This window comes from Vanellus vanellus, assembly GCF_965231255.1.
Source record: "Vanellus vanellus genome assembly, chromosome: 2".
Classification (NCBI taxonomy): Eukaryota; Metazoa; Chordata; class Aves; order Charadriiformes; family Charadriidae; genus Vanellus; species Vanellus vanellus.
This window is the reverse complement of record NC_138906.1, coordinates 86,290,223-86,312,824: the sequence shown is the minus strand read 5'-3', so window position 1 is coordinate 86,312,824 and position 22,602 is coordinate 86,290,223. Positions and strand designations below refer to the sequence as shown.

The window sequence follows — 22,602 nt, the reverse complement described above, 5'->3', positions numbered from 1 at the left end:
CAGAGAGGTTGTTGAGTCCCCATGCCTGGAGGTGTTCAAGCCCAGGCTGGATGTGGTCTTGGGCAACCTGGTCTAGTGGGAGGTATCCCTGCCTATGGCAGGGGGGTTGGAACTCGATGATCTTCAAGGTCCTTTCCAACCTAAACCATTCTATGATTCTATGATTCTTGATATCTTTGACACAACAGGAAATAAAAAAGAACAGTGATATATATAGAAAATACAACACTGGTCTTCTTGCTGAACATTTCTAATTAGTTTAAGCAGGAAAATAAAAACTTTTCTGCTACTATGCACATTTCTTTTTGCAGTCATACAGTTAAATTTTGAGTTGAACTGGGAATCATTTCTTCTCCCTTATCTGGAGGTTCACACATATGTACAAACAAATGACTTTGGTGCTCAATTTCCCTCAGGAAATTAAATGTCAGGAAACTAAATTCAATATTTAAGGCCATAAATCAAGACACTTGCAATCATCTAATCAACAAACATGATGGTTAATTAATTAATCAATTAATTAATCAATCAAGTGATATTTGTTGTACATCTCACATGCATGATTAATCCAGCCACATAGCTTCTCAGTGTGTCCTGTGATAGGCATCCCAGCTCTAGAGAATGGTCAAGAACTGTCTCTTTGAAACTCCCAGTGGATGAATCACACAGATTCTCTCACCCATTACCTCGCCCAGGTCTTGCTGCCTCCACATAACAAAAATCTATCAAACAAATGTCAATTCCAAATTTAGCTTCTGCTTGTCAGCGGAATTTTAGTAAAAACCACAAAACATTGCTGCAATGCTCAGAAACCTTGCTGAGGTCAGTCAGGGTTCTGCAAAATTCCCAGAAAGTAGAAATACTGATTATGATGAAGCCCAAAGCTTCTGCAGTTTAATTTCATCTTCCAGAACTACATCTAACATTTCAGATTTGCAACTGTTTTGTTTTAACTTGAAAGGCAACAAGAACAAAAATCTAGGCAAACCTTAGTGATCTGCAAATATGACAACTTCACAGAATTACAAAAAATGTTCTGCATAGCCAACAATGACAAGTCATCCATTTTATTCTCATAGGTGAACATTTTGTTTCAAAATTCAGACACGTCTCATATAACTAATGTAAAAGCCTAAAAATATCTATATTCTCGTAAGAAGGACAGAACTGAAAAAGCTGACCCAAATTAGAAGGCTTTCAAAAGTGATGAAATATCCTGACGGGTGACAAAACAAGTAATTTTATGCCTGAACTCTGGCTGATCTGAGTTTAATCTCTACAGACACTGCATAGCGGCCACTTAGGTAAGTTCTTTCAACACCTGCCCTTTCTCTTACTACTATAAGATGTGTTCGGTATCTCCCATGCACTTTTGATCCACACAAGATATTTTTTCCAGTGACTAACAGAAGAGAAACTAAGTTCTTCATGTGTCATCTTATAACCACATGTGCTTCCCAAAACATCTTACTGTACAAAGGTGATTCATGATCTGTCCTCTGGGATATCTTCACGGACTCAACTAACAACTGGTTTCTATCAGAAATTCTTCAGAGGGTGCATGAAATAAACAACTAGGGCACAGACCTCAGCATACAATTATGTTGTATACAGCAATTCTCCTTGATACTCTACAGACTCTATTTGACGATCTCTACAAGATCTTTAAATACAATTTAGAGAATAAATCCAATGATTTGCCATTTACATCAGATGAGAAGCTAGTCTGTGAAATTCACATCATTGACGCATTAGCATGGTTTTCTAGCGTTGTTCAGAAACTCAGTATAACCACATAAAACTTTAATATCTTAAAATTATATTAGATGTTATTATTAATTACCATATGAGATGCTACACCTACTGCATAGTAGGCTGCAGATCTCCAACACTTTAGTGCTTATGTTCTGTTAAATCAAGACAGTAGAGATACAGATTTGTCTCTCCACAATATCTGCACATAGAAGAAAACAAGTAAACGGTAGGTGCAGAGCCTTCTTTTGCACTGCATGCCTACCTGTTAATTATAGGCTTCAGTGCAGTGATGAACGTTTCAGAGTACAACACTGCTTGTTGATTCCCTTGTTTTGTGTTCTTGGATTATGCCTTCAGCCTATTTGAGTAGATACTGGTAACAAGTCTGCATTTGTCTGACTTTAAAAGCATTTGCCTGCCAAGAGCCAGGAAAACTGACTGCCTCTACATGTTAGAGCAAGAGGTCTGGAAAGATGCAACTCAACTGAATCTAAATTGAGGAATACACTTATAAACGAATTATGGGGTTTTTTCTTTTTTTTTTTTTTTTAATAAATGCTGGGTCTCTCAAGAAACTTGGGACCCCTGTAAGTAATACAAACCAAAACCATTCACATTTTTTCTATTTTCTTTCCCATTAGCAGTTCATGTAGCTGTAATATATTAATGTAAGATGTAGTCTTGAAACATACATTATTTCCTATTTAGTATGTTTCTAAATGAGAAAGGTTTGAAGAAAAGTGCATCAGTCAGCTTTTGTTCAGCTTCTAGTGCCCACATACTATTCAGTTCACACATTAATATGATCTTTCATCAGCCTTCACATGGAGCTGAGGTAACATGAAGATTAAATAATCTTTTAACTTCCAAAGGAGCCACATGAGGTCAGAAAGCAAGGTGGCCTTTTAGAATCATAGGTACAACACCACAAAGAAAGAGATTAGAAGTACCAAATACAATCACGAATTGCTGGAAACCGGGAACTGCAGACATAGAGTGAAATTTCAACACATGAAGGGAATCCAGCTGAATAATGAAGAGAAGAAAGCATCTCTGCTGAACCTCAACAGAATTTAAAAGTTTGTCTCCACTTCCTTAACAGCACTGCTGACAGGGCCGGGGGGTGGGGTGGGGAGGGGGAGATGCAGGTGTTAGGAAACACAGTAACTACTGACTGGAAACGACTCAGCCGGAGGGAATACCACGAGAAACGAGGGGCATTTCAAATGAAGATTATTCAAGGTAAAACAGAATGACTGACAAACTGGAGCACTCTTGCTCTCCCATTTGTAAACTGACACACTGAGAAGATTCCTTTTCTGCGCTTACTTGGTTTTCAATAGACTGAAACATTTCAGACAATTTTTCTTGGAGAAGGAATATTGTCATTTCGATGTTTCCATTTCAATAACCAAATATTGCACCTATAGATGTACTTAGTGGCTTACACTGATGAAGACAGCTCCTGAATAGGAGTGAATTTTAAATCTTCAGGTTTTGTGTGTTTGTTGTTTGGGGAGGGGTTTTTTGTTGTTGTTGTTTTGTTTTGGGGTGATTTTTTGGGGGGAGGGGAGAGAATTTCAGATTTTGATTTCAGAAATGGTTGTAGCAATACTGAAGAAAGTGTAAGTTACAAAACTGTCAATTGAGAAAGAAAGGAAACTTTTACATTCTCCCTAGGGTAGCTGTGTGGTTTGATAGTTGTATCACTTTCCACCTAGGGATTTTTTTCATTATGGTTTGCTACAAAAGGCTGCCAGAGAAAAGAACTGTTCTCCCATAGGAAATAAAATCAACACAAATAAATGTTAATATTCTATAGCTTAGAACACTTCCAAGACATGTAGAAGAATGTCTGTTTACTGTGTAAGTGGTCAGTACAAACCTTGTGAACTACTTAAGTTATGCTGCAATAGCAGCTTCAGAGATAATGATTACTTATATTACCATAGGATCTCATTGGTGCCATTTTCTCAGATAATGTATACAATATACAGTAAGATCATGTCTCTTCTCCAAAAGCTACATCTAAGTACATCAAAAGAAAAAGTAGCCATATTAAGATTACCATGTATTACTACTGGCATTGTGTATTGCTACTTCATAGTGCCTCTCCTTTGTGAAAGAACCAGAACATCACTCTAACTTTTGATATCCAGTCAAGTATATTCATATATGCTGCCTAATTAGGTGATATGAATTCTTTCTGCTACTATTGACCACTGTAATAACTATCAACATCCACAGTGAAGTCAGAGAAGTCATCATATTTGAGGGACACAGAAGTATCTATTTGATAAAAACTATCGGTCTGCAGGAGATTCACCAAGGGGAAAACAATACGTATTAGACGAAAGACAGCATAGTTCAAGGTAAAGGTTAATAGCTATATTAGTAAGAAAGTGGCTACAACTAAAAACAATTACAGAATTTTCACATCTGGCAACACTTTTTTAAACAAAGATATGGGAGGAAGAGAATTCTGGGTATCGCTGATTTGCAGTTCCTACACAGAGGCTTCTCAGTGGTATCTGATTTTCTAGAAGTACCAAATATCTACTCCCTGAAGTCAAAACTGGAAAGAAACAAATAAAACAAGCCAACAACATGATTCAGTTCCTAAACAGTGCACTGATTGGAGCCACTGAGTATCACTAGTCACTTATAAAATGGAAGGTTTTGGGGGGGTTGGGTTTCTGTCCCCCCCCATAAGCTGTAGTTAATGTTATAAGCAATACCACTATGCATATATTTCAGCTTCTACCTGGAACCTACATCCTGATTTTACATGACCCTTATGTTTAATGATTTAAATAAAAACAAACCTTGAATGAGTCACTGTAAATTGCCAGTTTGCTTTAGGTATGAAAACTACCCACAATGAATGTATTCCTCGTGCTCTGAAAGAAACGTGTCACAATGATTTCATACAATATTGCCCTGGTTTGACAAATATAGAGAAAAAATGGAGAAACTACTTCCTCCAAATAAAATGTATAACAAGATTTTCTCATGCTATTACAAACATGTAGAGGAAAAGTTACCTAAGTAGGAAGAATTAACTGGAAATGTTTTCATCAGTAATAGCCTCTGACATAATCAATCTTGGAATACTATTTAATATGACAACAAATCCTTGTGATATAGGTATGTGACGGCAAAAGTGATTTTTGTTAACATTTATTGGAACTAAAGCTGAGCTATCTATATTTACCGACATGCAGCTCTAACTTCTTGAATGCATGGATTTTTCTGTCAACCTGTGGCTTGCTCTTAATCTCAACGTGCCACGGTTTTTACCTGGTGAATTACCTCAATTCATTATTGAAAGAGTAATTAGGAACACTGATGTGACATTAAACATCAAAGCATCCTATACTAAGCAGTTTTACCAATTTCATATATGAAGAACTGCATTGTTTTCTTTATTTCTAGTCTGCCATGCTAGTTTCTTGGCTTATTCCTACTGCTTATAGGAGGGACAGAAAGGGAAGTGAAAAATCATTCCTGATTCACATTCCTCACACTACTCATGACTGTCTAGGTCACTATCCAACCCATGTCACTTCATCTCTTTTCAGTCAGAAGACCTCTCCCCTGCTCAGGTGTTCCTCATACTACTTCCAAAAAAGTAAAGCAATCCCTTCCCATAAAAAAAATTCCTGTACTCAGAAAGACAACAGCTGTAAATACAAATTGTAATTCCAGAATTGAAGTTGTTAATTGAAAATGTGGAGTTGCTCAAATAAAGGTGACTGTTTGATGGTCTAATTAGTCATTCCTCATAGAGAAACTGCTCTATACTTTAGGTCAGCCTTGTAGTCCTTCTCAGAAATGTTTCTTTTGCAAGACTGGGGAAAAAGATAAGAAAATGAGAAAGTACGCTTTGCATTTGAGACACAGATGCACTGTGGATTTATACAGCGAGATATTTGGTGGTGGGTTTTTTCTTTCCCTTCCTAATGATTTCTAATACTCAGTTTGTTCATAGGATTGTTTCTAAGCACTTAGCTAATAGAGGTTTACCTTAGAGCTAATATAACCTTACAGTCTTGTTAATGAGTGGTAACTGTCAGCTCAGTTAAAACTGCTCAACTCAGCTGCTGTTCATGTGCCCCATTCTATGTTTATCTGTATTGATTTTCCCCCAGTCTCAAAAGATCCTTCTACTACATTTATTTACGGTTGGTCTTTCCTATTTTTTCTTCTAAATAGTTTCATATAATTAATTAAATTTGTCACCTGGCTATTAACTCTGTTTTCCACAGATAGTTTTAAATGCTAAGTGGCATTGGTTTCCCCACATGCCAGTTTGGTGTTTTTTTCTGAAGTTGGTGGGGTTTTTTTAGTTTGTTTCTTTGCTTGTTATATTGATATCGATGAACACTTTGGTCCTCAGATACCAAAGGAGTTTTAGGTAGGTATTAATATACTAAAGTTATTGGGTTAGGTATTTCTTCTTGGATTACTGCACGACCTACATGTGATTACTTACTGTCCACTTGTGGTTTGTTGTTGTTTTTTTTTTCCATAGCCTTTTCTACAGTGCCTCAGTTTGAGGCTCTTCCTTTGACACATTCTTCATAAAATGACTCTGCTGTGCTCCCCAAGGTCTCCCATGGTAAAGAGATTTTTACAAATTCTTTTACCTTTTCTGCAACAGCCTTGTTTTGCTCTCTTTACACCTTTTATACCCCAAGCGTCTTCTGGCACAACAGTCTCTGGTAGGCTTTCTCATCCTGATGTTCCTAAAGAATAATTTATTTTTTACTTATTGCAAGTTGTTCCTCAAACTTTTTTTGATGGGTTATTGTGCTTTACAATTAACATGCAAGGTTTCTCAGTCCTTTCTATTTTCCTTATTTGGAAATAACTGCACTTGTTAAAAGACTGCCTTTATTTGCGCTCTCGACTGTGCCATTTAGTCATTCCAACTTCCTTTAGCCTTTCATGTCTTTCTGCAGGTGCTTTGCATTTGCTTTAAGCATTACTTAAGACCAAGTTTAAGGTTTAGTACTTCTTTTGGAAATTTGATGACTAGATAATTTATGAAGCAGTCATTTATTATGGCTAGAGCCTTTTGTTATGAGGGTTCAACCTCAATGTAAAATTTAGTCTGCCTTCCAGGGATTAAGTGATGTCCTCCATTACTACTGCATTTTTCCTGTTCCAGAAGGTATCTGAACATCTTCAGCAACTTTGTTACTCCAGTCAGCAGGGAAATGACAATGTTCTTGTAGTTTTAATATTACACCTGAAGCATCCATACAGATGGTCTTTGATTTGTTGAAATTGTTATGTTGTCATGATTTGACTCAAGGCTTTCAGATAGAAAGTATTCATATATCAAAAGTGTGCAAATATTTCACCAGGTCCAAAATGATACCTCTTCAAGATATTATTGAATTTTACAATAAAAATTTGTAATTAATATTAAGTATCAAATTAAATATAGAAATACAAACATAGTTAAAAACTTATTAAAAATTAAAAATGGACCATGCATTCCAAAGGATACTGTATTTTTATTAATTAAAAGCATTTCTCTCTGTTTTTGTAAACATATACAGAAACCTCTTCCTAAACAGGCTTTCCTAATTTAAAGGAATGGTTCTGTTTGTGGATATCATCTCACAAGACCTTATCAACACATTATCACAAGTACGGCTCAAGTAGATCCCTTGACTAATATGAGAAGATCTCTTCAGTAGAACTGTAATTATCGCAATGTCTTTTATAGGAGACTTTGAAAAGCCCTATTATTTATACTGATACCTTAAGTATCCAGTCTGCTAATACACTTGGAAGAGAACAAAACAAACAAATACATTTTGTCAACAGGTTATACCTACCTGACAACAAAACAGACAAGGACATACCAATACCCTATGCCACACAAATTCACAAATTGATTATACACTAAACCCAAGGTAAATCCCAAGTGTAAATTATGAATTCAAACTACTACCCCTCATGATTGGGATATTTGTTTGTTTGTAACCTAACGGAAAATTTCAAACTATTGTAAGAGGAAAAACGAAGATTTGATACAAATGTTCAACATGTAGGACAGCTACAGTACCACTCTTGAGTAATAGGCTTGGAACATGTTCTTCTGGTAAGCTTATTGCCCAAGTCCTTTCTGCAGAGAGACATCTTTGCAACTGTCCTATCTACTATCTTGAACAGCTCCATAGAGGCAAACTGACTTTTAGAAAACCTCATCTAAATTCTGGACTCTTTAGCAAACGGACCCAAGACCATAGGAATACAAAGACAACTTCAAAGATATTCTGGTTTAGCCCCAGACATAGATTTACCTCTGCTCAGATTTTTGGCTCTAAGTTGTTGAGCATGTGAGAAACACGCTTACTGTATTGAATTTTTGTCCGGGGCAAACAGCGCTGGGAGTTACACAGGGGATTTCTCCTCCTGTGGCTCATTTTTCCTTTACAAACGCTTGTTTTTATTTTGTATTCTCTATACTTATTCATGTTTCTTCTTGGAACATAATTTGCATAATCAATGAGTTTTTGGAACACAACCCACCCTCAGTTACATAATCAATGAGTTCTTGGAATGCAACCCACCCCCCAATTTACATAATCAATAAGTTCTTGGAATGCAACCCACTCCCCAGCACACCCCCTCCCTTCAAGCAGCGCAGGCACTATGCTTCCTCAGGGGTCTTCCCTCCCTCTCGTTGGAGGGAGGCTTGAAGTCTTTATCACCATGTCCTTCCTGTGGCTTCTTCATTCTTAACCACAGGAGTGTAGTCTTAGCTAACTACACCACCCTTTGTTCTGCAAGTTTCGGTACTTCCAACTGTTGCTTTCGCCTGATATCCTGTCTAACACTATCCCTTTTCCAAAGGCATAGCAAGCAGCACCCACCTTATCTTAAGCCATAGAAAGCACACATTCATTTTAACTGAAGCAAAATTCTTTCGCTAAATTACTTATTACAAGCATAACCTAAATGCAGATATCACCTCCACGTTTTTTTTCCAAACAAAGATATTTGTGTTCTTTTCATTGTTATTTAAAATATGTTTAAATTACAGCTGATAAACATGTGGGAATAACCATTTAAATGAAAACTGCTTGTCAAGAACCAACCAGAACTAGTCCTGATAAGCAGAAAAAAAAAAAAAAAATAGTGCCTTCATGTTTTTATGGGTTGGTGTTTTCCACTAGAGTTAGAAAAAAACATATGTATTTTAGAAATGAAATACTTACAAAGGTGATTATACTGAAAATTCACCACTGTCATTTTAGTTTCATAGACTATGTAAGCATTATACGATTAGAAACAATGGAGAAGTTTTAAATGCAAGCCTTAGATCTCCTGCTTTACTTCTTATTGTGTGACAACTTTTTATTGTCATTAAAAAATGTGTATGAGTTCTAGAACACAAACAAATACAATTTGAACATCAGATATAATTATGATACAACTGAAAGATGACATGTAGGCAAAGTAATACAGCAAAGAAGCAACTGCTGAGAAGGCAATACATTCAAAATCAACCAATATGACTCATTACCTTTAGTGCCATATAGAATACACCACAAAAACAATGCTTTGCAAACTCCACTAAGAGCCTAGGAATACTGCAGGCTCATACTCACCTTTTTTTCAGCCATTTTGGGATGAATTAATAAATTGCTAGACCTGAAATCCCTATTCTTTTACAGTCATCTTCACCTTAGAAAAAGATGATATCTTCCTGCTAAAGCATGTTCTGCATGGTTTCAATTGTCACACCCTTCTAGATGGAAAAAAGGAGGAAATACCTAACTGTGACAACCACATTCGACTTCCTGCACTTTTTTTAAACTTTGTAGTTTAATACACAATAAATAGGATTACTTAATCTACAGTTCTAATCATTCTACAAAAGTGTTCCTGTCATTGTATAAAGCTAAGTAAAAGTCCAGCTAACATTTCCTTTCATAAATACATTTTGAACGAGTTGATAAAATACGCTGAATAGACAAATGATGCAGCAGCATCTTTAAAAGACAACAAGGCATCTGGGCACGAAGTTACACAGGCAACTGAACACGAATGAGCACCTCTCAAAAAGTTTGAGAAGGTACTTGGGAAGTAATTGACATGCTAATTCATGCTTGAGTTTGTCAGCATATCTTCAATTTCATCAACTATTGATTTAAGATTAGGTGGTAAATGTCCTTAAAAACAAAGTTACCAAGTTCAAGGTGAATAAAAAAGGATGCAGAATTCTCTTTTATTTCCTCATTACTACATTTTAGAGATGTAATTGACCCACCACCTCTTTTGTGGTTTCTTGGAGCTTTTTAAATACAGAAACAAAGCATTTTTTGAATTTTACATAATTTTGATCTAATGATTGACAGAAGCTACGCATACAGAATATGCCGTAAGTTAAAGATGCCATTACAGAGAAGGAAAATTGTACAATTATCAACTGCGTGCTGGGTTGACCTTGGCGGGCTGCCAGGTGCCCACCCAGCTGCCCTCTCACTACCCCTCCTCAGCAGGACAGGAGGAGAAAATAAGAAGGAAAAAAGCTCATAAAGAAGGGGAGATCCCTTACAGATTACCATCACGGGCAAAACAGGCTCGATGTAGGGAAAAGTAATTCAACCTACTTCCAGTTAAAATAAATTTGAATGCTGAGATACAAAGACAAAAAAAAAACAAAACAAAACAAAAAAACAAACAAACAAAAAAAAAAAACACCACCTTCCACCTTCCACTTACCCCCTTCTCCCCAGGGTCACCTTCACACCTTCGCTCCCGACTCCTCCACCTCCTCCCCCTGAGCGGCGCAGGGGATGGGCAATAGAGGGCTCTCTCCCGGGGTCTCTCCCTGCCGGGGCCGCCTGAAGCACCTCCTGCCCTCCTCCCGCCCTCCCCTCGGGGCTCGCAGGGCCGTTTCTCCCCCGGTTTCCCTCAGCCCCGGCTGCCGGGCAGCGTTTTGCCCTTTCTGACACAGGCTTTCCCCGCGGCGCCCGCCCGCGGCTGAGGGGCTCAGCTGTGCCCTGCGGTGGGGCCGTTGGAGCCGGCGGGAACCGGCTGTGTCCGGCACGGGGAGGCCCCGGCCCCCACACACAGGGGCCGCCCCGCACCGACCGCCAATGCCGCTGCCCCCCGGTGAAATTACCTTCCTGCTGCACGCAATGTGATTCATGGTAGGGAGAAGAGGGCATATGTATAATACTTCGTCAAATTCCATTTGAGGCAACATAAAGTCTTTGGTCATTTATTTCCCATGAACTGGAAGAAGCCCCTCGGTAAGAGAAGCTGCACTGGCTTCAAAACACCTCCATGAAAGGGCCGCAACTTGGTATGTTTTGTAAAGGTGACTGACAGCCAGGAAAAGTAGTAATAAAATAAACTTCATAGGAAGGCCCATCTTAACATGAGGAGTAATTTCTTTACTTTGAGGGTGGCAGAGTACTGGCACAGGCTGTCCAGAGAGATGGTGGAGTCTCCCACTCTGGAGACATTCAAAACCCGCCTGGATGTGTTCCTGTGCAACCTGCTGTAGGTGACACTGCTCTGGTGGGGGGTTGGACTAGGTGATCTCCAGAGGTCCCTTCCAACACTGACCATTCTGTGATTCTGTGAAACCAATGAAACGGCTGGCATCCAAAACCCTCATGGCAGTCACTCAGCTGGGGGGGAATCAATAAATTAATTCTGACACCAAACTGCACTTCTGTAAGGAGACATGAGGGGTGTCGGAAGCAATGTCTGTGCAATCAAGCCTCCACATGTGTTATCAACACACTGAAGGAAACGGCATATTACTAAAAGACCAGAAAATTTGCAAGGGAAACCAAACAACAGCCGGGGAAGCATCCACTGAAGTTCACCAGTGACCACACCACACATACCTGTGGTTTTGGGTCACCATGCTACTTCTCACTTTCAGACAGTAGATACTACAAGTATCTAAAGGGTGGGTTGAAGGAGGATGGAGCCAGGCTCTTTTCAATGATTCCCAGTGACAGGACGAGGGGCAATGAGCACAAGCTGGAACATAGGAAGTTCCGTTCAAATACACAGAAAAACTTCTTTAAGGTTCGGGTGAGAGAGCACTGGCACAGGCTGCCCACGGAGGTTGTGGGCAGCCTGTGTCCCCTTCTCTGGAGATTTTCAAGACCCGCCTGGATGCAGTCCTGAGTAATGTGCTTTAGCAGGGGAGTTGGACTAGATGATCTCTAGAGGTCCCTTCCAACTCTGAAACTCCGTGATTCTGTGATTTCTCATTTGTACTTCAATACGAACAAGTACTAGATACTTTACACAGTACGCTTTGCAAATAAACCTAAATATTGTACAGAAGCAAAACTTAAAATATCTATCTAGTATTCACATCAGACACAAACTCAGTTACTTCATCTTCTAACCCAAAGGAACTCATCTTCCTTTGACTGCACGTAAAACTGCTATCTCACTTTAAAAGCAAAAGGAGTCTGACAAAATTCTCTAAGATATGCTGCAGCCATAACGGGTTAATTTCTTCATAAATGGAATTTGACTCATACTAGCCCACACCCACAACCCTCTATGATTTTTGACATGCACAAAGTCTGTGTGTGCCACAATGTTAAGACTGTCCATACCACAAGTATTTCCTAATTTTTGACATTTCAAAAACCTAATGTGAAGAAAGCACTCGGTAATCTGTAAAAATTCTTGAAATGTTACAGAATGTCAAGACAGTAATTAACATCACCAAGACTCTGTATCAAGAAACAGTATTATTAGAGATAAAGACTAGCACGGTCATTTTACACAGACATGACAAATCAATAAGATTCCCTCAGTTCTCTTCCCTTGAACATTTCCAGTCATTTAATTAACAGAAAAGTGTAGATATCTAAAATATAAGCATTATATTCCTCACCACTAAGCTAGGTGATTTTAATTTTGCTAATGGCATAGCTATTCTTATTGTCTTCACTGACCTTCTAGTAAAAAAAAAAAAATCCTGTTTCTTATGCAAAAGTGTAGTTTGCATTTGGCCAGCAACAAAAAAAAAATAGTAATATACAAAGAAGCACTCACCCTAAAAACAACAGACAACTTCAGTGATGTCCAGCTTCTGCCCTAGTTTTTAAAGGCAATACCATTTAATAAACAAAAAAATTAAATAGCTTAGGCAGGAAAAAGGCTGGCTTTCCCCCCCAAAAAAATACTGCTAAAACATTTAAGGGAGAAATGGAAGTTCTACCTAACAGACATTGGTTGCATCAATACAGCTGTTCAGTGTAAAGAACATATAAAAGCCATAGAACTTCATCTGCTGGTGTGTCAAAATCATGAAAGGGAAAGAAGTAAAGAATAAATTAAAAAAAAGAGGTCAAATTTTGTACAGACTTTTTCAGTCCACAAGAATCTTGGGGAAGATTAGATCACCTTGACGAAATTATTTTGAACCATTAATTGAAATAACAGTCTCCACATAACAAAGTGATGTTTTGCAACATAGAACTGACAGACTGTATAAAGCTTCCTCACAAAAACAGTTATTACTTTGACATATTAGATTCAATGTTGGTGTTTTGCTGTAAAAGGCCAAGTTTCTTCCTTGTGCAATTCCACATTGACTTAAATGAAGTTAAACCAGGTAAACACTTTATCCCATGTCTTTGGACCAGGACTAAGCTTCATCGTGTTTATGTTTTTCTGTTTGTTTCATTGGTCTGTCAAGTCAAAATGTCCTTGTCAGTCTGTATATAGCCATTTTCTGTCAAAGGACTGCAGTGCAAGTACTACACTTCAGGAAACCTCAGGTATGGCTGAACACGCTGGAAGAAAGTCAGATTGATCAGGTTGATGAAAGCACTCTGTTCCCTTGAGTTTGATTTTCCCCCAAATAACCTTTGAATGTTTAGAGATTCCACTTTAAAAATAATAAATGAAACCTGAAGTTCTACAGCATTTGATGGCTTGTAGAATTTGAGTAATGTGCCCTCAAGCTCTCAAAAAGAAACCAACTAATAGTTGCTGAATAAAGGTAAGGTTACTATCAGCATGGAGGTAGCAAAGGGGGATGTCTGTGCTAACAGAACTCAAAAAAAAGCATATACACACATGTGCATTTTTATTTTGAAAAGCTCTTGGGTTGGCAACAGTCTTGAATTAGCTTTTTTGTAAAAATAAAGTAGAAAATGAGATGGCCAACATGATATAAGACCATATAATGTGAAATACTGACCTCTGGTTTGATACCTGCAGTTAAGATGGAGAGGGCACATTTCCTCTGTTTCTCGGTAAGGTTGCCCTGAGCAACAGTGGGAGACAGATAAGAGAATAAAGAAATAGGCACTGTCCTACATGATCAGTGGTGGCTTTCCATCAACTTCAATGGCACCGAATCAAAATGTTATTTAGCAACAGCAAGGGTGACAAGAATTAGGACCTGAGTAATCAGAGAGCAGAAAAGCATAAAGAACAGAATAGATAAAAAAGTACTGTAAAATCTGAAGTTAGTGACCTAATGCAATGAAAATGCTGTAACAGGGAAGAAGATGATTTTGAGTAATCAGAGAGCAGAAAAGCATAAAGATGGAAGTAAATAGAAAGTACTATAAAATCTGAGGTTAGTGACCTATGGAGAAACTGTAACAGGGAATATATTTTTTTAATTAAAAGGGAACTATTAAAAAATGCAAACCTGTACTTATTCAGTGCAAGCATCTATATTCTCAGTCTTTCACAGATTTGCTGAAGCTGGAGATATCTCAGTCTTAAATTGAATTAAAAATTGTGAAGCTAAAATATTTGCTCACATATTAAGTGTATTCATTCAATGTCAGTCTTCCCCCTTTCTAAGAGCCCTGGAAGAATTAAAAAATTAATCTCTTTCACACTAGACACATGAAATATGTGATTTTAAAGCTTGCTGACCCCAAATCCCTCTCTTCTTTTTACTTTATTTTCTACATAGGTCTATTCTAGTATAAAATTTTAAAGAAGCAGCCAAAGTCCATAAAAGAACAGGAAAATCTGTGCTTGCATATTGAGGTATTTGTTGCCACCATGTTTTCACTAGCTATAGAGGAAAATTAATTTATCTCAATACGTTATTTGTGAAACTAGCAAACTAAAAGGTAGAAAATGAGATGCATGATATTCTAGATGCTGATTATGCCACCTGCACACCTTTTTACAAAGGCATGAAAATGGCTAACAAGCCATGTGCAAAATCTTAAGACTACAACATCTACACTTTCCTTTTCATTTTCTTCATCATAAAAGAAAAACACTTTTTTTTATCAGAAAAACTCTTGGAACCGTTTGTGAATGCTTATGCTGAAACATCTGATATGCTTATTTTATGTAAAACTCTAACATTGAATAAAAGCATTTTAATTGTAAAACTCTGCTTTGTTTCTTCCTTAGCACTTATTCTAAGGTATACTCATTTTTTCCTTACAGTCATTAAATCTGTGATGTGAAATTGTCTTTATATGATCAGGAAAGATTAGATTCACTCTCCTGTATTAGAACTAACTTATTGTAATGACACATCACCGTATTACCTTGAAAAATAATTTTGAATGACAAGTCTGTTATGCTGTATTTCTGTTTTCAAGAGTAAAATAATGAATTAATAGAATTACTACCTTGAAAGTCCAATATAACATCTGGGATTTGTTTCCTCATCTAACTTTCAGTACAATCGTTTCAGGACATTTTAAAAGCTGTTACTTTCCTCTTCCCTTTCCTGTATTCACACCCATTTACCACTGTTCCATACTTCCTTACCTAACCCGTCAACACAAATCTGAAAGTGTTCTTGAATTACAGGGAAAAAAAGTAAGAACTAAGTAAAGTGTCACGTCCCTTACCCCCCACATTTGGGGAGAAAAATGCAGCTGAAAAACAACCCAGAGCTGAATACCTCAAAAGCCATTCCTATGTATCCTTCAAAGGACATCTGAAGTGGATTAAGAGGTATATGGTCGGTATTTCAGAGATCCAAAGGGTGCACAGAGAAATCAAGTGTCTGTCTTGTTCATTATATTCCTCTGCTATTACCTCTAATAGCATGACTCTCAGCCTCAAACCAACACTGATCTTCCCTTTACCACTGCACATTTACTTCTCTCTCCAAAGTAAAAAGGACAGTGAATGTGTACTTATGACGTGTTTCCAGTGCAACTCACTTTTAAGAAATATCAGAAGGACGAGACTTTCTGGAGACAAAGAGGTGTGAAGGTTCAAAACGTAGAATGTTAAGGACTGAAACGTGTACTCTGTTCCTCTTCTTTCCTTAAATTATTTATTTGTTATTTTTGTTGATATCCTGACACATGAATCATCTAACCTGGAAACATGCACAAAATGTAAGAGAAATGCAAACTATATCAGTCATGGCAACTGAGGAATCTTAGAGCTTGCAGCCCTACAGCAGAGGCTTTTCTGGATTTCCTCAGGAGAATCTCTATTCCTCCGGGCTGGTGCAGCCGGTACCTGACTCCTCACCAGGCCACAGGGCATTCACCAGCCCTGCCCCTTTCAGTGCTCACAGCTGTGTTTTCATTTCAGAGATGCAAAAGACAAGAAGTCTCACGTAGCTGAAAGCTCAGTTCTGTGGATTCAAGCTGCTCATTTGAGACAAGGGTACTTGTTCCCACTTAATCACATTTCCACAGTTTCTCCATTGCACGCACACACACACACACACACACACACATACTTGCACCCACAGAGGTCTGTCAGACCTAACGTTGTTAGATACTGTTGGTCATTGGGAAGTTTTCAAGAAACCCTCCCCAAACAATGAATTGTTTTAGAAAAAGAAGTCACTGTGGTTTTAAACTCTTTAAAGATACCTTTTTTAATAGAAAACTGTTTTTGGAGTTGTTTGTTTGGCAAAACGTATCCTCAAACATTGAAGACTTACCCCAAGTACAACAGCAGGAAACCAGTTCAATAATACCAGAACTACAGAAAATACTCAACATCAACAAAAGGATCATTTCTCATTTCTACCACAGCCTCATTTTTCCAGGACCTGTGTTTTGCCGTGTTCCTATAAAAACCTCCTGAGTTTGGCTACTATGGATTAATTTTGTACAGATTTCCAGTCTCCAAATGACATTTTTTTAGAGAAAAGAAATAATGACTGAGGAATGGGGATATGCTTGATATTAAAATATAATGACGACTTGTTGTCCTAACACTTGCTGTATAACAGTTGATGGCGGTAAATTAATCCATCCTCTTGACAGTCATTTCACGATAAGAACGAGAAACCTTACCATTTTCATTGCAAGCCTACCCTATTCTTGTCCTCAGTGTGCATTTCCATGACAATGACTGTAATCATTATAACAGCATTGTACATAATGACTCTGCTTTCTGTGATGTTACTCCCAAATTGGGTGTGAAAAATGTGAAAGGACAGATCTCAAATGGCAAAACTCTCACCAGTGAAGCAGAGTAGCCTACAGAATTAATAACTGACAGAATTGATAGCGTGCTGCCACCGAACAGAAGCCTGGAATTAAAGGGCACCGCTCACATAGACTTTTTTCATAACCTGAGGGGCTCTGCGTGAAAACCTCTTGTCAAATTAAAGACACGTAGAATGAGACCTTGATGAGATGTGTACAATTAAACGCAAAATCAGTAAAACATCTATTTTTCAAAACGAAATGGAACTCATGCACAATGACCACTACTGAAATTGTGCTAATTACTAGTATTATGTCAGTCTCAGCCAGGCTTTCCTAATTTCTGAATTAAAAAGATATGCTTGAGCTAATATGATTGATCTTTGCAGTAAATCAGGTCATCAGAACCATCACAACAAATGGAAAACAGAGTACAGATGCTTCTAAGCCCCACAAAGCTTCTGCAAAGATGAGCTTACTAATGTTGTGAAGTACTCACAGTAGAAAATTATGAACTCTGCAGGGAATTTGAGGAAAAGGAAAAGGGGAGAAGAATTGGTAAGTACAGAGGCAGAAAGGTTCTCAAAAAAAGGACATAGTCACATTCTGACCATGAAGGATTAAAGGAAATCCTAGTCATTGATCTCCATAAATGTAGCATTAATAGAGTGGTCAGAGGATGAAAGAAAATATATAATGCTATCATAGGAATGTAAAACTGAAAGGGACCGTCCTTTAGGTCACTGAATCCAGGCCTCTGTTCTTGCATGCATTCATGTCTATAAATGCTTTCATAAAGACAAGCACGCTTTACTTTGAAACCTCTTCAGATTTTTGTTTCCGCTCTTCTTATTAGTAGACTCTTTCAGAATCTCACTTGTTTTCTTATTTCCGTTCTGAATTAACTCATGGTCACCGAGACCTCATTTTTTCATTCATTAAAAGCTGAATCAAATTAAATAGCTCTTCTCTTTACATTTCCTGCACAAATCTCAGCAATTTTCAGAATAGTGAAATACTTGGTATTTTACTAAGGTTGGCATAACTAAATACTTTCTTTTTTGGTCTTTATGTTAACAGTATCTTAATAGAGATGCTTCACTCGCTACTTTTTCATTCAGGTGATACTGTTGTAATTTGAAAGCCCTTGTTATAACACATCTGTGACTTCAGAAGCTACTGGTTTTCTTGGGATTTTTCATACTTTAAGATATAGTTTTCAGGATTCACAACTTGAAGGCAAACTAAAATGAAATAATTCCTTTTCCATGCCCTTACCCCATTAACCATTTTTCTTCACCCCTCATAATCAATGTCTTTCTCCAGTTTCATTAAGGAAATTAAGATTCACCTAGATTATGTAATAAAAAAAATCTATCATAATGCTGAAAGACAGTATTCAGGGGGAGCAAAGATGTGAAAAGAAAAGATCTGTCATTCATCTTGCAATAAAGCTAGATATACACTTTTGTGTTATTTTAGTGCAAATTTAAAACCCAAGCTATACAGACAACATTACACTTGATAAACCTGACTTCAGTTGGCCATCCAACCGCATCAGCATGAACTTTATGACTGAAGTTTAATATATATACCAAAACATAAATGCAGGGCTTGTTCTCACAGGCTTCTGATCAACTGTAACAAGTAACACACCTCCTGTCACTTTTTATGAAGAAAGTCACAGAGGATCTCCCTTTGGACGAGTCCTTTTCCACCCTGCCCTCAGAGTGGAATGAATACCCTATTGAGCCTAGGCTTTATTTATAATATTCCCTCAAGCAGAATTGAATCTTATTCTGAAATAGTCTGGAAAAGTCTTTAGCAGTGATATGTTTAAGTCTCATGCATTTGGGGTTCTAGAATCCGATGTAAGAGGATCAGCTTCTCTCACTCTGTGTTTAGCTGAGCTCAGAAGAAAAGCTATTTTATATTTTAATATCTTCATCCTATTTAATTTATGTTTTTTCTTTATAATAAACACATAAAGTATACATAGACAACTGTTGAGTTCAGTGTGCATGTATTTAGCAATCCAAGAGGTATCCTCCTTTAAAAAAGGAGGTGCCATCTAAAGAGATACCTGGTTTTCCTCTATCAATGCCACATTTCAGGGGATGGGAAAACCAAAACCAAAAAGAAGATAATGACCTTACCTTTCCCACATACTGAGGATCTGGTCCCATGTGTTCTTCTAAAACAAAGAACTGATTCCACACCCATCCACGCTTGGGACGATGATGCACTTCTGTTTCGCCTTCTATGTGTTTGGTTTGATTTCTAGTCACCTTGATGGAGCCATGGTGAGCAGCTCCATAACACCTCTGCACAAAACAGAGACAAACTAGGACTGGGCAGATACAAGATGTACTTGTAATTCTCATTGTAGGATAAGCTTCCTGATCAAGGTTTTCTTTCTTTTGTCTTTTTCAGCTGTAATCCTTTAATAAGTTCCCGAGGCAGAAGGTGAAGCCTGGTTCAGAAATACAGTCCAAAATGGATTTTTCTGCTTGTTCATGGTTTAGCTGCCCATTTGGGAAAGCTCAAATTATATTTACATCATGAAAAGCTGACTGGAAAAATTGATAATTCTTCTGAGGTCTTCACAATAGAGTTCCACAGCCGACCATTTTCTATCTAATAAGGAAAGAAAAGAAAGCCACTTACTCATCACTAAGACCAGCAATTTTCAGGTTTCTGACCTTAGATTACACTCACAGCTGAATTAACCAGCCTTTCAAAGACTCTCATTGCAACTAAAATTTCTTTTCAATCCTTCCTGTAAAAGTGTTTTCAGATTGTTTTTATTAAAATGCCTTCAGAATTAGCATGACTCTTTCAACCTATGAAAACATACACATTAAAAACTGGATGATTCAGGACAGTTCCTTTGGCCTTTACCAGCAAATCACTGACCTGGTCTGGCAGTAAAATAAAATCACTGCTACAGTGTCATTAGACAGGAAGTGATTGGTAATTCATTTCATGCGAGTTCTTGATCTCCCGTACGCCACACAGAGATCCAACATGGTGAAAAATATGAAGGCTACAATGGGTTTCGAAAGCAAGCCTCCAAAATGGGCTTTGAGGATTCTGAGTCATTATTAGAGCATACTGACAGGAACTTTCAGTCAAAATGTGAATTTTTACCGCCTGTGCTTTACATAAATTCCAACCAATATCACACTACAACCTCAGTAAATTATTCCATACTGACAGAAAGTTCAAGTACTGTTGTTTAGATGATCAGTATTATTTTTATAAAAGCATCTAAGTTCCCAGTGACAATATTTTCTCAACTTAAAAAAAGGAAAATGTAACCTTTTATACTACAATAATAATATGTGAAAGTGTGCATGGAAGTTGATGTAGCACTTAAAGTAAAATACCTTGAAAAAAATAAAATAACTCTTCAAACTTAGAGAAAGAGTTAACCTAAGGTAATTGTTTGTTCAGTTATTGGAAGGTATCAAAGATCAGTCAGGTGGAAGTCCCAAAACATGCAACTAAATCTACAAATATTAGAACTGCCTTCCAATATTGGCTTTGTTTGAGTATCATAAATCCATTACAAGGTATGTAAACAGAAACAGAATAAACAGAAACAGAATAAACCTAATTTTGTTTCCAAGTTTCACGGGAACCCAACAAAACAAATTCAAAATCTCTAAAGAAGAACCAAACAAGAAATTAGAAATCAGATGGAAAAATAGTGCAGTGGAAGGAAGCTCATCAACTGTCTTTTCGCTGCAGATTTTTTCCCCCTATTCTTCTTCCAAATCCGTAATAATATTGGAAGCCCAACTATACTTTCTTCTGTGTGCACCTAAGTACAGTTTCTCATTAGAATAATGGAAGAATACTTCAAGACTGCTGTACATTAGAAATACTCAGAAAGGACATATTTTCCATTGCTATCACTTAGTTCAGGACAGTGGGCTTTGCTGAAGTAAAAGAAATCCAGTATCTTGTGGCTAGGCAGGAGTTCAAAAAGAAACTCTGTACAGTATTTTTCACTGAGGAATGAAGTTTTTAGACATTTAGCATTACCCTGCTTCTTATTTCCATATCAATGTAATCTCCCCTCAACCCCCACAAAGACCAAGCCACTGGCCTCTTAAAAGCCGCACATCCCATCTCAAAACAGATTCATACAACATGATCTATTATTATCTTCTTTAAATACAAGTGTGATTTAATAGGAATTTCTCACAGCTAAGTGTTGTATGAGGTCTAAGTTATACCAGGGACAGAATCCAGACATTCCGAGTCTCACATTTGTTTCTAACTATATACTCTTCTTCCTTGGTATCCTTGCCTTTCTGCATTCTTTCTTGATTCTTGTTAGAAATCAGTTTTTGCCTTGAAGCATGCAATTTTCTTCTAAAGATTTCTCTATTTACAGATGAGCTATTTAAATAGATTACTCATTGTTATACTTCAGATGTACATTACTATTAAGCAGTACCTCACAAAATGATAAGGCTGCAGTTTTATCCATTCAGGTACTATTTTTCTTCCCTTTGTTTCCATCTTGGGGAATGCCTGGGAGCAGTTCATAAGACTATAAGCAGTGCATAATAAGTTAAAAATTGTATATAAAGTGCATTGAGATTTTTCAGAATGGCACATTTAAAATGTATTTGAAAACATTAGTACTGAACTTTCCCTTATAAAAACTGGGAGGAGGGTGGTGGTGGAAAATTCTTGCTTTATAAAAGAGTAAATATAAATGAATCATAAAATCGTCTATGTTGGAAGGGACCTTTAAGATCATCAAGTCCAACCTAACATTGCCAAACCCACCACTAAACCATGTCCCTCAGCACCACGTCTACCCATCTTTTAAATACATCCAGGGATGATGATTCTACCGCTTCCCTGGGCAGCCTGTTCCAATGTTTGATAACTCTTTCTGTGAAGAATTTTTTCCTAATATCCAATCTAAACCTACCCTGGTGCAACCTGGGTCTATTTCCTCTTGTCCTACCACTTGTTACTTGGGAGAAGAGACTGATGCCCACTGCACTACATCCTCCTTTCAGGTAGTTGTAGAGAGCAATAAGGTCTCCCCTCTGCCTCCTTTTCTCCAGGCTAAACAACCCTAGTTCTCTCAGCAGCTTCTCATAAGACCTGCGTTCCAACTGAGAGTGCAGAAGATACCAACAAATCAAGATTTACTATACAGAACTTTGTTTCTCCCCCCTCTCAGAAGTCATCCATAGAAAAAAAAAAATAAAAATACCAAGATGGAGCCTCTAAACTGTGTTATTTTATAGTCTGGCTCATATATGACTTAGAACAAACAAGAAAAAAGCAGAAAACTATGAAGGACTTCTTAATCTCAAAAATGCCTATTCTTCTTACCATTAACATTAAGTAGGAGGCATTAAATTTATATTTTGCCAAAACCACTATGTTATTTAATTCAGAGAGTAGCTGT

At 37.5% G+C, this 22,602-nt stretch overlaps 1 protein-coding gene across 2 annotated transcripts in view; it reads right to left on the bottom strand.

The window, feature by feature from the left end:
• CDH18 (cadherin 18) overlaps window positions 1-19,543 on the bottom strand; it is a gene marked incomplete at its 5' end in the record, with an annotated part of 181,999 nt that extends 162,456 nt beyond the window's left edge. For both annotated transcript variants that reach the window (XM_082499635.1, XM_082499636.1), the window contains one exon: window positions 19,316-19,543. In XM_082499635.1, coding sequence (XP_082355761.1) covers window positions 19,316-19,543 — 228 coding nt within the window. The remainder of the gene's footprint in view (window positions 1-19,315) is intronic.
• Window positions 19,544-22,602: the final 3,059 nt, after the last annotated feature.